The sequence below is a fragment of the Venturia canescens genome, chromosome 4 (assembly GCF_019457755.1).
Source record: "Venturia canescens isolate UGA chromosome 4, ASM1945775v1, whole genome shotgun sequence".
In the NCBI taxonomy this organism is placed as follows: Eukaryota; Metazoa; Arthropoda; class Insecta; order Hymenoptera; family Ichneumonidae; genus Venturia; species Venturia canescens.
Genome location: NC_057424.1, coordinates 18,198,261 through 18,219,221, shown reverse-complemented (window position 1 = coordinate 18,219,221; position 20,961 = coordinate 18,198,261). Strand labels below are relative to the sequence as shown.

Genomic DNA, 20,961 nt, shown 5'->3' with positions numbered 1-20,961 from the left:
TATGTAAGTTTTATAGGCTCGAAAAATTCACTTTCGATTTTTTGCTGCTCGACATTCTGGCCTGTCTGTGAAACAATTACTCTCCATTTTGAATTCGAAAATATAAACTTTTGACATTCGGATGGTCTGTTAAAGTTTCATTCGAAATGAAAACTATTGAAATATATATTTTCGGGTAAATACGAATTCAAAGAAAGAATTTTTGATTAAACACGCAATCTGCTGAATAGTCGATCGGGAATAAGTATTTCGAATTACTTATTTTTCTCCAAACTGATATCACAACTTTTTAAATTTCGAAATATCGACCGTTCTACAATTCAGTTATTCGACATATTGAACCCCACCCTATTTTTCCCTCACATCACCGTATTAAAATGGAACATTTTTTTTTCGAGAACTGCACAATTTCGAACAAAAAATCCAACGACGCGTTTAGAATCAATTTTTATACGTTTGAGATCTCTCAGTCGATTCCGAAGCACAAAATCTTTTCCTTTTGCTTAAAAATTATTCAATTGTGTACCATTTTATGCGTTTTTCGTCGTCGAGGAGGAAGGTCAGCAATGAAATCGCACTCGTCCGATATTTCTCAATAAAAATCGATAAAAACAAAAAAGAAATGTTTCATAAGCTAAATCGTCCGAACGACGTTACACCGGCGTCTCGCCCAACCTTTATGAATAGAATCTCGTTGCATTTGACACCTGCGCATGAAATTCTCAGACATCTCATAACTCGTAATCGCGCAACACGTTGGAGCGAATCGACCATAAGTTTTTCCTCGTTTTCCTTACTTTTGCTCGACCAAAAGTCGAGGCGCCAACAAGCGTTTTTGTAGATCATCGTTGGGGTGTTTCGAGTCTCGAGTTGGAAGAGGACGTTAGAATCGATTTCTCTCTGTTGATCGAGCAACCGCGCGGAGTCTCACCGGCGAGCTCGATCTCGCCGGAACAGCGATTCGTTCCTGTTGCACAAAATGAATAAGAGCTCAAAAAAAAAAAAAAAAAAGAAAAAGAAAAAACGAAGCGAGCATAAATGTAGAGAAGGAATAAAAAGTACACGCGGAGAGAGTAATATTGCGGAGGAAAATTGGCAGCGACGTTGCCGCGATAAAAGACCATGAGGATCAATTATGTACATCGCGTAATCGCGAGCAAGAGAGAGAGAGAGAGCGAGTACACGATCCACCTCCAACTTGAATACCGCGCGATGTGCGTGTTGTAAATTATGAGAGTCGACGAGAAGAGATGCGTCTCGAATCTGCCCCCCTCCCTCACTAATGGTGATTCCAGCGAGGCGCCTCTCCGCACTCGTCGCTGACGTAGAATTCTCACCGTTAAGCTCCTACCTACATAACGTACGTCGTGTATTATCTATACTCGAGTTAGTCAGCTGCAATGCTCGTAGTACGCGTCGTGAGGGACCGAGAGAATTACTTGGCGAGAGAGAGAGAGAGAGAGAGAGAGAGAGGAGAGGGAAAGGGTACGAATAGTAAATGGCAACAGCGCAACGGAGCAGCGGTGGCGGCGGAAATCATTCATTGAGCAGGGGAGCCCCGACGAAACTGGCTGCCACAGCAACAGAGCAGCAGCAGCCCTCGACACTGTCCAACCACTCTGTTCTGTATCTCCGACGGGCAAAGTAACAATTTCGCACGAAGTAGCCTCCGCGGCGCGCGCTTACTTTCCTCGTGCCACCCACTCGGCCTCCTCCTGCCCGTGAGCAGGTGGTGCAATTTTTAAACCCATACGACACCGCGCTCTTACTCGGGCCAAGTATATTTTCTATTGAAACGCAGCGCGCCTGCTACCGGGCGAGAGGGAAATATGTCAGCGGCTCTCCGCGCGGACGCCTCGACTCTCGTGCAAGATTCATCGCCTCATTTCGCTACTCTATAGCCGGAAAATTGACGTCTCGGAGGAGAGCCCTCCGAGGAACGAATCCCTCACTTTTCTCGTCGTCTCTTCTCGTACGAGATTATTCAGACTCATTTTCAGTAGAAACAATTAATCAAACGGTCCTCGGACTCGCTTATTTTCTCGTTTATTTACTCGAGATTACGAATTCGCAGCTTACAACGTTGCCCCACCCTCGGAGAATGCCTCTTTTTTATCACTCCGGAATTACTTCCCGATGGGAAAACAACTTCGCACTTTCTCGACGACTCAACGTCGAAAGTCCCGTGCATCGATCGCCTACCGCTGCACACACGAATGGAGAGTGAACTTCTTCTCTGCCTCCCTCCTGCTTCGCCTCCGCCAGAGATCCCTGCCGTGTTAGGGTGATCCGTGCGCACCTGTCCTTTTACCTTTTCATACCTATACGTATATCTATACTCAGGCTTTTAAGTATGGCATATCGATCGCAGGTAGAAGCGCCCCCCTCACGAAGGTAGGTCGGGCCATCTTTTACTCTCTCTCTCTCTCTCTCTCTCTCTCTCTCTCCTAGTCTCCCCCTCGAAGCGCGCTTCTCTCGAAAAAGTCATCCAGCCTCTCTCGAGAGAGAAAGCCTCCAAACAACTAGTTGGATCGTATCTCGATGCACAGTGCCGGCCAAGCCTCCTCTCCTCCGCCGCTAACGCATCGGTATTTCTAGTTTCTACGAATTTCTAAATGCTATTCCGTCCACGAAATTACGCAATGGTGACTCGCAGCCTCTCCTCCAATCCCCTGACTCGATTTTCGAAGGAAATTCTACTTTTCGAGGTCGTGCACTCTGGCAACGAAATTCCGGTGGACGCAGCCGACCGAATTCGGCGTCCGGGCAACGAACATTTTTTGCGGAACGTTAAAACTCTGTTGGTGCTATGAGAATGTTTCGTCTCCAAAAAGTCCTTCGGAACTTTCTTTCCGGTTCGGGTACTAACACGGAGAACAAATTTTCGGAGATTCGAATATTTTGTGAATGATCGAAGGCTTTTTTCGTGTCTGCTTAAGAACGGTTTTCGAAACAATTGGGCATTGTTCTTTGGTCCGCTTGCTCGACTACCCACGTTTGAGCTTCGTCACTCAGCCACCACGCGGCGCAAAGCGTCGAGGCATTTCTCGCAGACGAATCGCTCTCCAGGTCGCTACTTAAATCGCGCGGACCCGAAGTTGGGATCATTCACGCTCGGACGTTTTTATTTTTAACTTGCCTTTCGATGCATAAATTTTCTCGCTTTTCAATTACGAGAATTTCGCAGACATTTCTGCGAGAGCAATTTTGCTCGCAAATTCGACCGAGTTCTCAATACAGAAAGCGTTCGCTCATCGTCGCCCCCAAGAATTTCGAATTTTCTTGAATGTTTATCATCAAACAGCATCCAACGAAGGAAATGTCTGGAGGAATTTTTGGATTTTCATCAATTTTTCGTAAACCGAATTTTTGCGGGGTTCGAAAACTTTCCGATAAGGAAAATACTCAAGATGGCAATAATCTTCGAAACGAGGAGTTTTTATCTCGAATTTGAAAAAAGCTTTAACGCCGCCGATTCATGATGTTTCTTAAGACGTCAAAAAATTTTCGATGATATTCGATCCAAAATAGTCCAACGAAATGATTTTAAAAAACTCCCCAATAATTCCAGTAATTCTCCAATCTCCTTCCCTACCAAATTCGCAATTCGTATTTTTCAACCTACACCGACGACGCTTCGTGAATAAAAAAATTGGATGACGCTGAAGTTTCCAACGTTGGAGTCCAACGAAATGATCGAAAAAAACTCTCCAATAATTCCAGTAATTCCCCTATTTTGTTCCCTGCCAAATTTGCGATTCGTAGTTTTTCAAGCTGCACCAACGATTCGTGAAATAAAAAATTGGTGAATTACAAACGTTTTTTCCGTTCATTTCGTTGGACTCCAACGTTGGAAACTTCAGCGTCGTAAAATTGGTGAATGACAAATATTTTTTTCGTTCATTTCCTTGGACTCCAACGTTGCCAACTTCAGCGTCGTAATAACCAATAACTGGTGCTCGCACAGAGAGCAAAAAAAAACTAGAAAATCGTTGCCCGCAGAAAGATGAAAGATCTCATGAAAGAAGTGTTGGCAAATGAGAAAGAGATGCGGCGAGGACGGAAAAGAAGAAAAAATTCTCCTCATCGAGCGGAGATGAAAAAGAATGTTTTACGATGACCAGTGATGCGGTGATGATGAAAAAAAGATAATGATGTGGGAAGTTTGAAAAAGCTGCGAGAGCTAAACAAACGGAGCTTTGTGTCAGCTTGCCTCAAATCCAGCAGCTGAGATCGTGGAAATAATACTTTAACAGTCGCGTATTGGATTGGAGCTTGCTCCTCCCAAGAATATGTGAAAACAACAACAACTTTTACTTACTCAAGTATTCGTCGTCCCTTCGTTCCTACGATTGTTCGGTTACTTCTCCAAATGAATGATCTTGACAGTACACAAATGTGTCGCGCAGAGCAAATACCGGAGCGTCTATTTTCGGATGTTTTTTTGCGGACAGATAATTCGGGGCTGAACGCAGAAAGAGTTTGAACGTTTAATCCGCAGCAGCAGCAGTTGCTCCGAACAATTCTCATGTTTGGTGAATCGATATGGAGTGGAATGGCCCGAACGAACCTTGACCGTCCCATCCGTCCTACGTGTCGCTCGGATAAGTTGCCAGTTGGGCCACAGGGTCGTTGCTTCGGAAGAATCGAGCGTGCACACAAGAGCACGGAGTCGCCTGACGGTCGCCGCAACGAGAATAGAATCGTGTGCACGATTCTCAAGAAAACTGCTCCGCGAGCGCGCTTGTCTCGCAAATTTTCTTCTTTCTTTATCGCGCTCGCGAGAATCGCGAAGGAAAATTCTGGATCGAAGAAGGTGATGGAATTTTTCGGAGGAAACGGTCGTTGGAGCGGACGCGTTTCACACATTCCGCAGCATTTTTCCTCTCGTTTTTATGTGGAGGGAGGAAATAAAGAAAGAAATTGTCACGGCGCTGTTGGATTATTTTCAAACATCAATTGCGTCGGTTTTTGACTCGCTTCTTTGGTGGATACTTTGCTCGAGAAATTCCATGCCGGCCTCTCGAGTCTCGTTTTTCACTCGGCCAAAATCTCTCTTTCGATGCCTTGGAAAAGAATTTTGAAATTAACTCCTCAAGCCTCTACCCCGGAGCATCTTTCGTCAGATGAAAAGATGAAAAATAGTCTGGATCGAGGCGAGACAAAGAGATTGGACGAGGGTGTATGTACGAGAGCCAAGGGCCCGGAAGCCTTTCTTCGGAGCGTCTGAGCACGTGACACAGTTGACCCAACAAATACTCCAGTCTCGTGAAACCAAGAAGAGCGAGCATCGATCAACCGAGTGGCATTGTTTGGCCGAGACGTTTCCTCCAGACGCCTTTAAATAAAAAGGAGGATAAAACTTGCCTCGCTGCTCTCGATCATTATCATATGCGGTTTCTTAGAAAAAACGCTGCGCGCTCTCGTTGCCGAAGACACATTTCTCATCAGATACTCGTGCGCCAGGCTCGCTCGAGAATGTTCCAATTAGTCAGCAAATCGTATTTAGAAATATATCGAGATGTGTTTACGTACCAAATGAGGAGGGTGCTATAAATGTATTCCGAATGAATCGAGTGAGCCGCTCGCGTTCAAACTTGGCACAAGAGCTACCTCAAGTTATTTCATTTCGCCTTGTAAATGAGGATTTTTAAATCTCAAACGAACGAAACGAAAGTTTCGACGTTTCGTCGCACCCCTGACAACCTATTTTTTCCTCTCGATCTCCTCCGAGGTTATGCACTCATCGGACAATGCCTTAAAAACAAAAGTCTCTTATCCTCGGAGCTCAAAGATTGTTAACGCTTTTAAATTCGTTAGCCCGTTCCTCTCAGGGCTCGCTCCCCTGGCTTTGGCACGATCGTCGTCGCCGAGTTAAAAAAAGAATGCTCGCGGGAGGAGCTTCTTCCTGCGGAAGTTGCAACTCCGAATACTGTACGGCTCTTCGTTCGGTCCGTTTAGGAGCAGCAGCAGGATCGAAACGTTAAAATATTGATGAAACGCAATTCTGTCATTTGCAACGATGTACGAGCGGAAGGTACCGAGTCGCGCGTGACCCAATAAATTTTCAACAACATTTTTATCGAAAATTTCAGACGAAAATTAATATCAGAGCTCGCAATCGACTCGCACGAAGCGTGGGCCTTAAATTTTCGATATTTTTATCGTCTCCCACAATCGATAATTCAATGTGCCTTTTTGTGTTTCAGCGAAAAAACAGAATGGAGCTGCACTGCGAACGAACAGTCTGGGTTCGGGGGTGCGGACACCACCGCTCGAGAGAAAAAGCAAATTTTCTGCCCTCGGGCGACTTTTCAAACCTTGGAAATGGAAGCGGAAAAAAAAATCTGACAAATTCGAGGCTGCCTCGAGATGTGAGTACTTTTATCCCCGACGAATGCTCTTTTTTTATACAACTTTGCTTCAACTTTCAAAAGTTTTTGTTCAACTGACGGCTTAATCGATTTTCACAGCTCTCGAGAGGAAGATTTCGGTCCGAGCGAATCGGGAGGAGTTGGTGCAGAAGGGAATCCTTTTGCCCGAGAGTCCGACATCGTTTGTACCGGAGAATGGTAATTTCTTAAGATTATTCAAATAATTCAAGTTCAATTTAACTTTTCATTCGCAGTTTACAATTGAAGTCGTTAAATTGACCTTGAAATCGTGAAAAATCAAGTTATTTATGGAACCGTCCTTGGGTCCGAATGAATAAAAATGAAACGATCAATGACTGAGCAAGTTCAGCATAAAATTGCAGTTTTCCGGCTCGACGTAAAGCTTACAAAGTAGTAGAAAAGTAGAAAAATTGCCAGTAATTTTCAAAGCAAGTTGATTAAATGAATATTTATTTGATAAACAAGGTGGCGGAGGAGGTTGCGGAGGCGGCGGTGACGGAACCGGAAGCGGTGGTGGAACAGGAGAATCTGGCAATTCTCAGAAGCCACCAACGCCTCAGCAGCAATTGCAGAAGCATCATCATCAACAGCACGAGCAATCACCGGTGGCCGGTGGAGCTCCGTCCTCCGGTGTTCAATGTCAGCAACGAACGCCGACTCCCACCACTGCCAATACGCACCAAAATTGTACGAATGTGTCCGGTAGTAATCAAGCTTCGCCCCATTTGCCGCCACATTATCCAGGAATGGGAGGGCAGTCGGGTGCGCCAAACGGCAACGCGCAAGGTGAGTTCGTGCGTTATTCCGCATTCGAAATTTTCCTAGAAAATGTGCAAGTTCAAAGGCAGAGCATTTTTACCGACCGGTGGATGAAGGGAGTGATGAGTGGTGGGTGGAGGTAAATTGGGTAAAACGTAACCCGCTGACGAAAACTTTGGGATAGATCAGGAAAATCTTGTCGATTCCCGGACTTCGGGTAAGATTTCATTACCGAAGGGGTATTGAAAATAGAAAAAACCCATTACGAAGTAATCGGACGAGGGCTGCGTTGGCGCGAGGAGACACGGAGAATCGATATTTGCGAATGTGTGGAAGAGTATTACGTCGAGAACGCGCTACCGTGGGAATCCTCTCGCTTGGGATAAGCTCGGGGAATAAATAAAGAGCGGCAAGTTGGCAAAATATGAGGAGGATAAAGCGTGTGGCATAGCGAATAGTTAGGTCGGTCGGTCGGTCGGTCAGCCACCTCTTCGTCGAGGAGGAGCGATGCACAAGCTCGAGGGGAAGAAGACGTTCAGCTCGGAACTCGATGCACGGTAAACGCTCGGCCACGGCAGCAACCCCGGCAATAAGAGCAGGCTTGCAGTCGGTAGCAGCAGGAGAGCGAGAGGGTGCAAGCAGGGGGTTCCGATGGGCGGTGAGAGGGAGCGGAGGTGGGTTCGAAGAACGAGAGAGAACGAAACGGTGAGTGGAAAAGGGGGGGAGGGAGAGAGGTAGAAAACGCGAGTCGGCGTCGGCGTCGCGACGCCCGGACACGCTCAGTCAGTAAACGACCTTACTGCGGCACCGTGCACTCTCTCTTTGTTTAAAAATCGTATATCGTACGTTTTTGATTGATCCGTCAATCGTAGGGTGCTTGACGCTTTCAAACTCGTCAAAAAAATCGTGACGACAGACTCGTCGGATGTTAATTCTCTTCGTTACTCCACTGGTGACTCGAACGGATGCGAATCACATTTGCTGCAAGTGACCGACTCGTTTGCTTTCAGCTTCGAAAAAACGGGGGTAAAAATGTACTTCGAACCTGAATATTTAATCAGATGCTGCAACGCTTGACGCCATTCGGTGTTGTTGAATCTCATCAAACGTGCGAAATATCGTCCTCCGTTTCGTCGCCCACTTGCAACGGTGTGCCACGAGCTAGCGCCGATACAAATCGCTCGTTTCTTCGTCACAAGCTTCGATAAGCACGGTTCCTCGTCGAGGCGAAGTTTCCTCGAGCTCGTCACGATTGGAAAAACTACGGGAAAATGAACGCCGAAGATGAAAATGCAGCTCTGCGTTGCCACATTCGACGCCATTCTGCGCGGCAAAATCCTTCGAAACGTGCCAATAACAAGCCTCTGATGGAATGCAGTGCTCTAATCGTCTGATCGTCTGCTGAAACCCCACGAATTTCAGTTTGAAACGTTGCAATATTCGAGTTTATTCGAGCGGAGCTCGGGATTCCAACGCGGATAGAGAGAAAATCGGAGATTCTCGGAGGCTCTTAAAGAGGTGAAACGGATATGTGAGACGGAAATACGCGGATCGTGTGTTCGCTGCGAAAGGGCAATCAGTCGTTGGTCCCTCGATGAGGGCAAGGCTTTGACAATAACGAAACATGGTTTGGATGAGATAGCACAGGTCAGTTGCCACCGCGCCCCGGGTAACACGATGCCACGACTCGGTGCAGCCCTGCTTCTCTCTCCCTCCCTAACTCTCACGCTTTCGAGCCTTCTCACACCCTCGCGAATCTCCTACTCGCGACGTCATTCCGGCTGATGCTTGTACGCAACGTTTCTCGAGATTGTCGACTCGCAGTCGTCAATAGCAACGTTTTCCTGGGGGAACATTTTTTCATTACAATCTTCAACAGCCCCACATTTTTCATTGAATCCAAAAATAATCGAGTACGGATTGTGCGACGCGGATTTTCAAGTACAAATATTCCGGAGCCTCAGTAATATCCACGTACGACGCTCGGTTTGCAGAAACCTTACGACTCGTATCAAAGCTTTTTCTTTATTTCGTCTCCTGAGATAAAACGACGCATATCGATAGAGATAAGAGGTGGAATGCAGAGAGAAAAACACATATCGTCAGATCAAAAAGTGGTTTTTTCTTCCTCGTGTGATAAGAGGAGAAACGCTGTTTCAAAAGGCGCGAGTGATTTTCGAAGCAGCCCGCCGCACACTGAGTCAGTGACCTCGCGCGCCCGACAGTCCCACCTCGGGCGTGTGTACGTAAGTGCGTTCCTGTCCGACGTGTGCGTGTGCGAGCTTGTGACGTTGTGTGTTCACGCGTGCACTCGTGCTTCTCCGACCGGCGACGAAAAGGTACACGCTTGCCAAAAATTCCACCCCTCTTTCGATTCTTCGTCGCTTAGAGACGGCACAGTTAGTGCTACGCTGAGTTTTTCGGGACTCTACTTTTGAGGCGAGATACCCGGCGGTATGTCAGTTCGTGAGGAGCCTCATCTCCGAAGTGGGAAGAGCCTCGTGCTCACGTTTGACTTTTCGTTGCGAATAATTCCGGCCGGTGAATAAATGAAAAGAGTGTCAATCACTTGCGCGAGTAGAGTTACGTCGTAATACGATCATTCTTTCTTTTCAATGTCGAATAATTTTGTTTGAGCAATGCCAGCAGTGAAATTCGTCAATGATTGCGGCCGAATTCAGCCTCCGGCAAGAATTCTCACCGAGGAAAGAATACAAACGTTCGTCTCAACGGAGTAAGAAGGATCCCCGACTTACCGAGGGCTGAGTCGCGCCACGGACGACAATTTTATCAACAAACTCGGACGATATCACCGAGTTCCTCGCACCGGGGAAAGAGCATTAACGAAATTGCGAACGTACGAGAGTAATTGACCCCGAGGAAAAGGACGAGAGAAAAAAAAACGAGGAGAACTCGTTAGTATGGCAAGCAGAAGAGTCAGGCTGTAACACGCCCGTCTTCGAAAATAGTCAACTTCCGCTCCCGGACACTCTCAATTTCCTTTTCTGTGGCGACATGAAACACCGTACAACCGTATCCAGCTCATACGTGCTCGATATTCCGTTAGCTTCCCGTTGGCTCGTCTTCAGGGCCGAACGATCGGCGAACGTCAGTTCCTCGTGGAACCAGCAACTGTGCGGTTGACGAAACAATACCGAGGCAACCGAGCATTTGAAAAAAAAAAAAAAAACGAAAAACTGTTTTAAAGAACACTTGCAAATGTTTAAAATTTGAACGGTTCGGGGGTGCGGTCGATTCCGTGCGCTTGAGCGCGCGCTTTTACGCTGATGATGGGATTTATTATGGGCTGTACGTGTTTCAAAGGTACCGGTCTGGCTCATCTGTCCCAAGGTTTGTCTCATTTTGCTAGACAGAATCGAGTCTTATTTCTCATCAAGTTCTCTATCGAGGGAACACGAATGGGGAGGAAAAATCCGCGGCAAAGGATATTATCGTTATCCTTACAAAATTACATTCGATTCGATATTACGGAATCGACAGCCTCCAACGTAACGTAAAAACCTGATGGCAGTTTGACAAGCCTGGATTATTGGTGTCCTATCAATTCTGAACTTCGATTCTTATCGATTATCGAGTATTCGGTTTACCGTTAATCAGCTAGCAGAGAAAAGTTTTGGCAAATTTTAGTACAAAGCGCAAAGATGAAGAACAAACCAATTCTCATTGTTTGCCAATTTGTCGGGATAGGAAATTTCCTGAAAATTATAATGGAGCTTGCAATCGAAAAATATCAACGAGCCTGTCTGAAATTTAATTTCAAAAGGAACAAGTGATATTGAAAATGAGGTGCGTCGAAAGTTCTTTCAAAATGAGCATCGATAGATGGTACTGGCGAATAAATTGGAAAGAATTATTTTCAGTGCCCTCGAAAAAAAATAAACTAAATTTTAAGATAATAAAATATTGTAAGAGCCGTGTATTAAAACGCATTTTCGTCTTTATTTTTATGTTGCAGGTATGTACACAAGAGGAAAAGCTGAGAATAGAGAAAATGTGAGGAAAGAGGCCTCTCTCTCGCGTTGAGGCAAATCAATAGGTAACGCATACGGAGTTTCACGACGCGTATCGAGCAAAAATGCTGTTTGAGGTTACATCGTAGATACGAAGAGGAAGGTACCCGATAGCCTCGCGCACAATTTGCGCCATCGATTCGTTCCTGTCATCGCTTGATTTTTCACCCTTTGTTTGTTTGTTTTCTTGCTTGTTTATACTCGTGTGGGTCGTAGAGGCAAAACAGGTCACACACAAGTGGCAGAGAAACGTGGCGCCATCCTGGCGAGCTTGGCCATCGTCGAGTGTCTTGCGTTCGATCAACAAAACTTCCCCGGTGCCTGGTGCCGATACGAACGGTTACTGCCGTATCCATTTCCGACCACCGATAAGAGTATTCGAGTGTCTCGGAGAGCTTATCCGCAATGTTAATCGATAGCCAACGTCGAAAGGGTGCAAGCAGAATATGGAAATTCTGCTTCTAGTTTTAGAGAAAGGTCGCGATTCCGCGTGGGCGAGTCACCGCTCGTGGCTATTCATACTTAACGATTGAGCAATTATTTCAAAGTGCGTTGGCGTCCGGAAAGCTATAAAATTTAGGAATCCATCGCATTCCGATACCTCGTAGGAATTCCTCCTACGCAAAGCCAACCACACATTTTTCACAAACCCCCGCGTTCTTCCGAGGTTAATTCTCAAAATGTTAAATGGGCTCTTGGCGTTGCAGGAAATCGTAGGAAATCGCCGCGGGGAAAGGTGCTTGTTACTCGGAAAGTGTACCGGAAAGAGTCGCCCGAGGAGTTGCCGAAAGTATAGTCAACCTCGCAGCTCTCCCGTGTGCTCTCCCGAATGTCAAGGACGAACCCGGGAAATGGATTTTCCGAGCAAACTCGCTCTACGCGTGTGTCTTTCTCACCCTCGGCCTCTCTCTCTCTCGCTCTCGCACTTTTTTCTTTTTTCCCGTCCCGCTGCTCCCCTCTGTAATCACCCCTCGTGCAAGGATACGTTACCGCAGCAATTTCCAGGGCCATGGCCCTTCTTTTCATCGCCTCGTCAAAAATTCCGTTTCCAAGCTCCGATAACATGAATTCCTACTCGGAAATATAGAGTGGAATAAAAATTATGAGAGTCGCCACATAAACTGGTAACACCACCTTTTGACCTTATTTCTTTCGGATCGGAAGTTATCGTTGAAACACACGCGCGACCGCGAACTGACCTCATCAAAACCCGCTGAATTCGGACTCGACCCCCAAACGCCAGACTCATTGTCAGTCTGTGAGAATCAAACGAAATTCTCTCGGTTTTCAAATTCTCCTTTCTCATACTTCTTTCATTCAATTGACGACATTTCTATTGAACAGATGAAAACGTCAATACTGGTGAATGGTGAATTCAAAGGTTTCTGTGGAATAAAGCTGTCAATGGTCGACCCGAACGTTGAACAGCTGTGACTGTTCAAGCAAGAAGCACAACAACTTTGACCAATTTTTGTATGATGAAAAAATCTCGATTCCAAAAAAAAGCGAGTAAAGTTCGTTCGTCGTTGGCTTACCGCGAGCTCATTCGTTTATCTTCAGTCACGAAGAATTTCAACAGCTCGATCGATTCGATTCCAAGCGAATGTATGATTGATCAGTTAAATAAAGTTGCGGACGTGGTTGGTTTGGATTTTCAGTAGGGTAGCATAAAGCGGTTGCTTGATCGGTGAATAGCAAAAAGCAGGAAGTTCAATGATGAATCAATCGAGAACCGCAAAGCCCGAAATCAATTAAGATCTACAATTTTGGCAAGCACAGGATTGAATAACACAAGGAAAAAGGAAAGGGGTTGATGCAGTGGAAATAGGATTTTGCCCGATGTTCGCACAAGGCTACTGGGTCATTGCGGAAGACGATGCGGTCATCGTATTTCTCGCAGGATTATTCGAAAGCATGTACGAGGAGATTTGATAATATTTGGAGATCGTGGAGATGTGGAAGGCGACGTCACCTCCGGCGTTAAGGATGAAGAATATAGTGAGGATTCTCGAGGCGGTAAACGAGGAAAGTTTCTGACTGATGAAGAGGACATCACGGAAACGAGGAACCTCGGGAAAAAATCGATGCTGGGTGTGAGACCTCGAAAATGGAAGAAAAGCGGGGGAAAAAGGAGGAAAAGACCGACGGTCAAGGTCTCGTCGAAACTACGGATTCTGTGGGACGAGTTGAGCAAAGAAAATCCGACTAATTTGTTAATCACAAATAGAGGTGCGCGTTTGAATTGTCTAATTGGAAGGATTATTCGGAGCGTCGAATTGATAAATTATAACGGTGGAATAGGAAAATGGGAATGGGAACAAGGGAGAAGGGAGAGACGGGAAAACGGTGCAAGTCGGCTGGTCCAAGGTCATACACGCGCCGTCGTTCCCGTTGGAAATCTCCTGTAGCAGAGCGAGTCGCGAAAAGTAGCAGGGCTCGGAGATTGAGAGGGGAAACTGGATGCGAAACACCAACGCAAACGGGAATGATCGATAATACGTGGAAGAAGGTTGATGCGCGCGCGTGTGTGCTGCTCGTGGTGTTCTATCTTGGCCAGACTCCGGTTGATCCTATGGAAGGTTAACGATGGAAGGACAAGCCGCAGGTGCTGGTGCTACGAGGCAAGCTTGGACGTAGATTGACGGGAATCGTTGGAACGTAAAAAGGCGCCTCGGACTCGAGGATTGGATGGAGAAAATTTTCATGATGCTTCCGTAGCCCGAAGGAATATTTCGCCCCCTCGAACCCGTGTCCGTTGGAGCTTTCCCCCGGTAACGATCGGTTCCCTTGCCCGGGGGTACCACAGAGCGATATGCGAGCCTCGGTCCACTCGTCGAGACTCTCCCTCCTCTTTCTCCTCTTTATCGCTAACCTCCTCCGTTTCTATATACGTTTCGTATTAACCGAGAGCGCCCACGCGTTCTTTCCATCCGTGTTACATGCCTGTATGCTCACGATTGCCAAGTGTGCTTCGACTTTGCGCCGCCCCGAGTTGCGCAGTTCTCCCTCTTCACCCTCCTCCTCCTCCCGCTCCGCTCTCTCGCTCTCTCTCTCTTCAGGTCCTCGTCCTATCGAGGTACTCTATCCAACATCGATGCTCTACAACAACCAGCTGGTGCCGTTCGTTCGGTGACTGTACAAAGCGCCGCCGGTGTACAACCAATCCTCGAATCATTCGGAGCTCTCTTCCCTTCGTCCAACGTCACTGAGAGCCCGGCTCTCATCGCGGACGCATCGCTATCAGTTCCTCATCTAGTTTTTTATTTCTCCTCCTTCTCCTCCTCCTCCTCCTCATTCTCATTTTCTTCTTTATTACCCTCGTCCGGTTATAAACGTCCCCCCAGTAAGTTTTGTGACAATGGTGCAAGTGCTGATGAAGATCTCGATCGTGTCGAATCCAATGAGGGACGTCATCGTGACCGTTAAACTCGGAAGAGGCCCGAGGGACCCGGAGTAAGAAAATACTTGGTAAAGTCCTGAATGGGAGCTCATTGGAAAGGGAGGCACGAAGAGCGACCAACAACGACGAAAACATATCTGCAATGAGTGGAGTAAGTTTCCTCGCGGCTGTTAAAACTCTTACACCCGGCGGTCGACGTCGACGGCGATGTGAGAAACAGGAAAAAACTCTGGAAATACCGTCTGCTGATTACACCCTCCATCATCAGGATGGACATCACCACCATCATCACCATCACCTTCATCATCATCATCAACAACAACCCCAGCAGCAACAGTGCGGACTCCTGCAACCGGATGTTGTCCCGAGCTGGGATGGTGTACCACCGATTACACCGCCGGCCGATTTCCTACCACCCGGCTATAAAAAGGGTGACAAATTCCCATCGTCAGGTGAGGCTGAGCGATTCCGATTCACTCGAAACGAAAAAATGTTTTTTCTCCTTTTCGCATCCCGAATTCGCAGCCTCTACGCACACGCTTGTCGCGCTGCGACACGAAGCGAGTTGACGAAAAATCGAATACAAATTTGTCGACTTTGGATCAGTGAGGCTACTGGGGGAGAGACATAAAATCGCAATGTCGGTCAGGGCCAAACATCACGCGGAAACAATGAATCGCGCGTGTCATCCAATAAAATGACACTTGGAGCGCTCTTTCTATTTTCGATACACGAGTTAATCGTGTAGCTGGTGACGTTGTTGTCAACGTTTTTTCCCGATCCTACTTCCAAATCGATCAACAAAATCGTTACAGAATCGTGTTTCCCGGCTAAAAAGACTTCAAGAATTTTCAACGAGATCTCGTCTCGAGGAATTCTCGTATTCCAAGAAAAAACTTCCCAAAACGCCAAGCGAAACGAATCAAGAAAAATATCAACTTCTCCTTCTATCAGGTTGACTCGAACACCCGCGTTAGACTCACGCGTGCCTCACTAACTTTCATTGGCAATGATCCAACTTGCCCTATAGGCAACGGCCATGCCCCAGAAACGTTGAAAATCCGTATAACCTTTGGATGAACCGCTCGTGCGTTTCTGACGTCGTACCGCAAATATCGTTTATTATTTATTCAACACGACGACTCTATTGTTCATTAATGGGACAGCTATTTCCGAGATTCAGTCGGCATGCATGAATGTTTCTATATTTTTCGACCTTGTTTTAATGAATTTATGAAATTTTTTTACAGAGCCGAAGAAGGAAAAGACTGAACAGCATCAGCAGCAAAGCGGGAATGGAGCTTTATCGGGAAACGGTGGTGACTCTACGGGCGGAGGAGGAAGCGTCGGATCAACCGGAAACCAAGGATCTGGCGGCGGCACTCCTCAATCCGGAGAACAACAAAAACCCAATCGCCCCAACACCCTCGATCCTTCGAGGATGATCAGGCGGAAAGTTGGGATGCAAACGTGCGACAAAAAACAGGCGATGTCCCGATACATGACTCCTTTACCACCTCATAACAGCACTCTCGTCCTTTCCGAACTCCCCGAACCACCGATACCGTTAAGTGAAATCGGACCTATTCCACCACCGCCCATGTTTAGCTCACCTAGTCCAACCCTCCTGGCAAGGCAGCGACAACAACAACAACAGCAGCAACATCAACCTGAAATGCAGCTGCAACAACCTCAAATGCAACCGCAAACTCCAATGTCCACGTGGGATACCAGATGCCTAAACGAGGAAGATGGTCAGTTTTTCATTCTATGGTACTCCCTTAATTTCTGCCATTTTATGAAAACCTTTTCAATGCATATAGACGAGAAAACCATTGTAAAATTGATTCGTTTCATTTGTTCGCTCTGCCTTAGCTAAGTCGAAAAAAAAAAAAAAAATAACGAATATCGATCGGCTGATGATTGCCGAGACCTAGTAGAACTAATATATTTTCGGACAATAGAATACTTTGATATACTTCGGGGAGCGAAAATCATCCCAGTCTCATGTGGATGAATTAGTTCGTATCGTTCGAAGGAAATAAAAGTTCTTTGTAGGAATTTTCAATGGCGTTCATTATTAAAACTGCCAGCATTTGTTCGCTGCTGATTTTTTGCTGGGTCCCTCAAAGAGGCCTGCGAAAAGTTTCGACCGTGGCCTGAATTTGCATCCGAATCGTGCTCGAAAAAAAGGAACTTTCGGTACATTCCAATATCGCAAGTTTCTCATTCGCGTCGAGAGTCGTATTCGCATCGTTCGAATACAACAAAAATAATTGAAATTTCAAAGCTCTGAGCGCCCATTCGTCAACTTGAATTAATGTTCGCGTTCGTTTTCTCCATTGCAGATGACGAGGAAATTGATCCCGAGGATGAAGACGACAGTTTGCGAGTTTTTAGGTTTTCACAAGCTGATCCGAACATAGATACATCAAGAGTTGAAGAGATTCCAGCGAAAGAGCCAAAGTTTCACGCGATGCCGTTGAAAAGTGCGTTAAAAAAAAAGGGTCCAGGAAGTGCTCCTGGTACTCCGCAAAATACTCCTACCCAGGAGAACCGACCGCTCACTCTGCGTCAAGAGCTTCACGCCTCGTTTAAGTAAGTCACTCCAGACTGGGATTGCAGTGGGAGAAACGAGCAAATTCGTCCTTGACCCTTTCGCCCCTTCGATCTTGCTCCGCTTCCGAGTCCCCGGAACGTTTGTCAATATTCCCAACCTTCGTAAACTTACCGTTTTTCTTCCACATCTATCGCGAAAAATCTCGCTGACATTGAGTGTAAAGGACAAAAAAAACGAAATCACGGATAACTCGAATGGAAAAAGTCTCTGGATTATTCGAAATCTGTCAGATCTGCAGCTAATTTATTGAGCTCGATTTTCGACACGAATTGAGAACGAGACAAAGATATATAAAAAATAGCGCTTCTCTCATTTCCTCTGCCCTTCTTCTCGTCATCGATTTTTTTGCCCCGTACATTCAAGAAACATTTCATTCTCGCTCATTCTCAATCACTAGTAAAGCATCGTTATTATTCTTCTTATGCTTGACAGAAGGCCGGAATTGAGGCCTAGGATGAGAATATGGTAATTTCAGCAGCTCATCTTGTAATAATCCTAATGAAGATAATAATAGTAATATGACGATGATAATAATGATATTAATATCAATATTGATAATAATAATGATTTTTCATAAGCATGCTGGAACAATGAATTTTCGAATGCCGGTCTTGACGCTTCATAATTTTATCACACTAAAATAAGCACAATTCCCATGGATCAACCATTTTTTTTATGGGAAAAACCCCCGCGTAGATATAAGCTTTGAACGAATCACGACTTTTTTTTGCCGGGAGGCGTGTCTGGAATACCTGATTTTTAAGGAAATTCATAAATGCTTGTTGCTTGGATTTTTTTTTTTTTTTTTCATTTGTTTACAAAAGAAAATCGTCATATTTGACAGGAAAATGAGGCGACAATCATTGGAGATTCATTTGAATAAGAACGGGAGATTGAACCCTTGAAAATTCGGTGCTATTTCGCAATTGCACGTTTAATGGAAAATCATTTTTTCAAATTTTTTTTATTAGTAACCGACCCAAGTAACGATTTGGTGAAATGAACGTTTGATTTGTATGAGCTTCAAGGGCACGGTCCAACTTTTTTTCGCTTAATACTCCGGTAATTTGATTTCGAGGGAACCAACGGGTGAGTCTCGTTAAGAGGTGTCGACGTGAATCGAGCAGTTGACCGGGATGAATTTAGGGAAATCATGTTACTCCACACCGTTCATCTTCTTCTCGAATTCGACACGTTTGATCAGGCATTTCACTACATTGGTTCACTGGTCATCAACATCAATCGCATTATTGAACTAAAAACACATAAATAAGAAAAATAAATGACAAAACCTGGAAACGCCGAAGTTGTACTTGAAGATTTTATTCTTTGTATTTTTAATTACAGCAGTCGACCAGTCAGATTCGGTCTGGCGTTACCTTGCACGTTGGAAAACAAAGAAAACGCTCGACCCTACGTGATACGGGAAGATTCCGACGACTCGAGTGACGGACAAGTTCTGTACAGAGAAGATTATGACGATGACGAGAGTAAGTTCATTTTCGACGGTTCTCATTCTACTGCAACGGCTGAAGTAGTATGATGCATAAGATAAAAATAGTTTTATTGCATTTCTCAACAATTGAATGCCAGAAATTCAATTTAACAAACCCAAACGTATTAGCGAGGTCATACAGAGTTTGTGAGAAAACTATATTCACATGGTTTCTGTTAATTTTATTCAGGAAAGATCAAAAAATGGTATGCAATATAATCTCTGGTGGTGCAACAGTTCCTTAATTCTGCTGGCTTCGAAAAGATAAAATTTTCAATGATATACTTCATGACTAATTTACATATCACTATTCACGAAATAAAATTGAGTAAACATTGATGAGTGCTGTGAAGAAATGATGACTCAGACATTAGCCAATGTCTATCGGAGTTTGTAGTTGAAATTTTTAAACGATTAATAAGCACTTCCGTTCTAAGAAATCGTGTGCACTATCTCAAAAAATAGAATTCCAAGAAAAATGCGTTCAAAGCCCCTCGAGTAGTTTTCTGCAGCAAATACGTTGAACTCTCTTGAGTAACCGTTAAAATCTACGACTCTTGAATAATGCATAACCATCGAAAATAGGAACGGCAATGAAATTTTGAACGGAACTATAATAGATATATCCCCTTAAGGTATTAGTAACGGGGAAAGAGAAAGGGAGAGGAAGAGATAGAGACGAGGTTACAACTGTTGATCGCTTGGTCAAAGTGTATATTCGGGAAAACTATGCGATCGCGAGTCAACCTTCGCGAAGCGTACTAATTATACAATTCGGTCGGTTCGGGAAGGGGGAATTTTTCGTACAGTCACCGCCCACATGTTCGTGCAACACACTAGTTTCACGGACTCTTGCCTCTCGCCCAAGCACCTTGAGGTTTATATTAATCCTCGGATGTATCTCTCAAGATATTCGCTCAGTCAGTTGCCGAGCACCTTCTCGAAGTATCTGTTATATTTCGACTCGACGACCTGAGTTTTTCTACGAATTACTGTTCTTCATTGTTTACCGGAAAATAAAAATATAGACCAGTCCGAATAATATGATATGACAAAATGCTGCTGATATGGACCGCCTCGGCTATGTCGATTGACCGATTCAATCCGTTTCAACGAAACGTCGATTTAGCATCGTCTTCCGAGGGTATTATACTTATAAACTTTCACTTTGACTATGATAAAAGACAATTTTCCAAGACCCCGAAGCTACTCCCAGGAATTGGACAATTTGATAAATTGATAGGCCAAAGTTAGTAGACGATGGTAGAAAATTCAAATTTGATGTAATTCTTTTTAGTAAGTTCAATAAATCTACTATCCAACACAAATATTCTCGAGAACGGTGCAAACTCTCGCATTGAAAGCAAAAAGTTCTGGGACAATTGCACTGAGCTTTTTTTAAACGAGACATTTCTCTTCTATAGGCCGAATCGCAGCCAAAATTGCGCGGAAAGAATCGCTCTCGTTGAAATTAGCTCTGCGGCCGGATCGACAAGAGCTCATCAATAGAAACATCCTCCAAATACAGTCGGACAATGAGAGGCAAGAGTCGAAAGAGGCGATCGGTGCGAGGCTCATCAGGTGAGAATCTTTGGCAGGAGAATTGTGACCGATAGTCGTTCAGTTTTGACTTACGCAATTTGTCTTCCAGGCGGCTGAGTATGCGACCGACTCAAGAGGAACTTGAGGAACGGAATATATTGAAAAGTAAGATTCTTTTGTTTTTCTCAATTCAAATAAAAAAATATGAAACTCTGATGAAGACAAAGAATTTGAAGTACGAATGGAAGAAATAAAAATTTGCATCCATGTATTGAACCGGAGAATTAATTGACATTCATTTCCTCACGTTTTTTCTAGAACAAAGCCCAGCTGAAGAGAAGAAACAGAAGGAAGAAAAGAAGCGATATCTTCTGAGAAAGCTGAGTTTCCGACCCACCGTTGAAGAATTAAAGGAAAAGAAGGTAAACTGCGGCAAACTCAGAGTCCAAGGTACAACTCATTAAAAAACAATGCTCTAATAGACTCTGCAATCTTTGTAGATTATCAGATTCAACGATTACATCGAGGTAACGCAGGCCCACGATTACGACAGGCGGGCTGACAAGCCGTGGACTCGTTTGACTCCGAAGGACAAAGCGGCCATAAGAAAAGAACTGAATGAATTCAAAAGCTCGGAGATGGCAGTACACGAAGATAGTCGGCATCTTACCCGGTAAAGAAAATTGCAATAGACTTTTTCTATTCTGATATTAATATCG

The 20,961-nt window shown here is 45.0% G+C and overlaps 1 protein-coding gene across 5 annotated transcripts in view; it reads left to right on the top strand.

Annotated features, from left to right (window-relative positions):
• The window catches only part of LOC122409367 (phosphatase and actin regulator 1), a 35,428-nt gene that overhangs the window by 9,978 nt on the left and 4,489 nt on the right, over window positions 1-20,961 (top strand). For 4 of the 5 annotated variants that reach the window (XM_043416868.1, XM_043416869.1, XM_043416865.1 and 1 more), the window contains exons 2-11: window positions 6,210-6,374; window positions 6,474-6,572; window positions 6,861-7,181; window positions 15,836-16,339; window positions 16,934-17,183; window positions 18,553-18,695; window positions 20,125-20,281; window positions 20,352-20,407; window positions 20,561-20,664; window positions 20,743-20,915. In XM_043416868.1, coding sequence (XP_043272803.1) covers window positions 6,210-6,374; window positions 6,474-6,572; window positions 6,861-7,181; window positions 15,836-16,339; window positions 16,934-17,183; window positions 18,553-18,695; window positions 20,125-20,281; window positions 20,352-20,407; window positions 20,561-20,664; window positions 20,743-20,915 — 1,972 coding nt within the window. Of the gene's footprint in view, window positions 1-5,979; window positions 6,038-6,209; window positions 6,375-6,473; window positions 6,573-6,860; window positions 7,182-15,835; window positions 16,340-16,933; window positions 17,184-18,552; window positions 18,696-20,124; window positions 20,282-20,351; window positions 20,408-20,560; window positions 20,665-20,742; window positions 20,916-20,961 lie in introns of those variants that run through there. The other variant, XM_043416870.1, reaches the window with a different exon arrangement.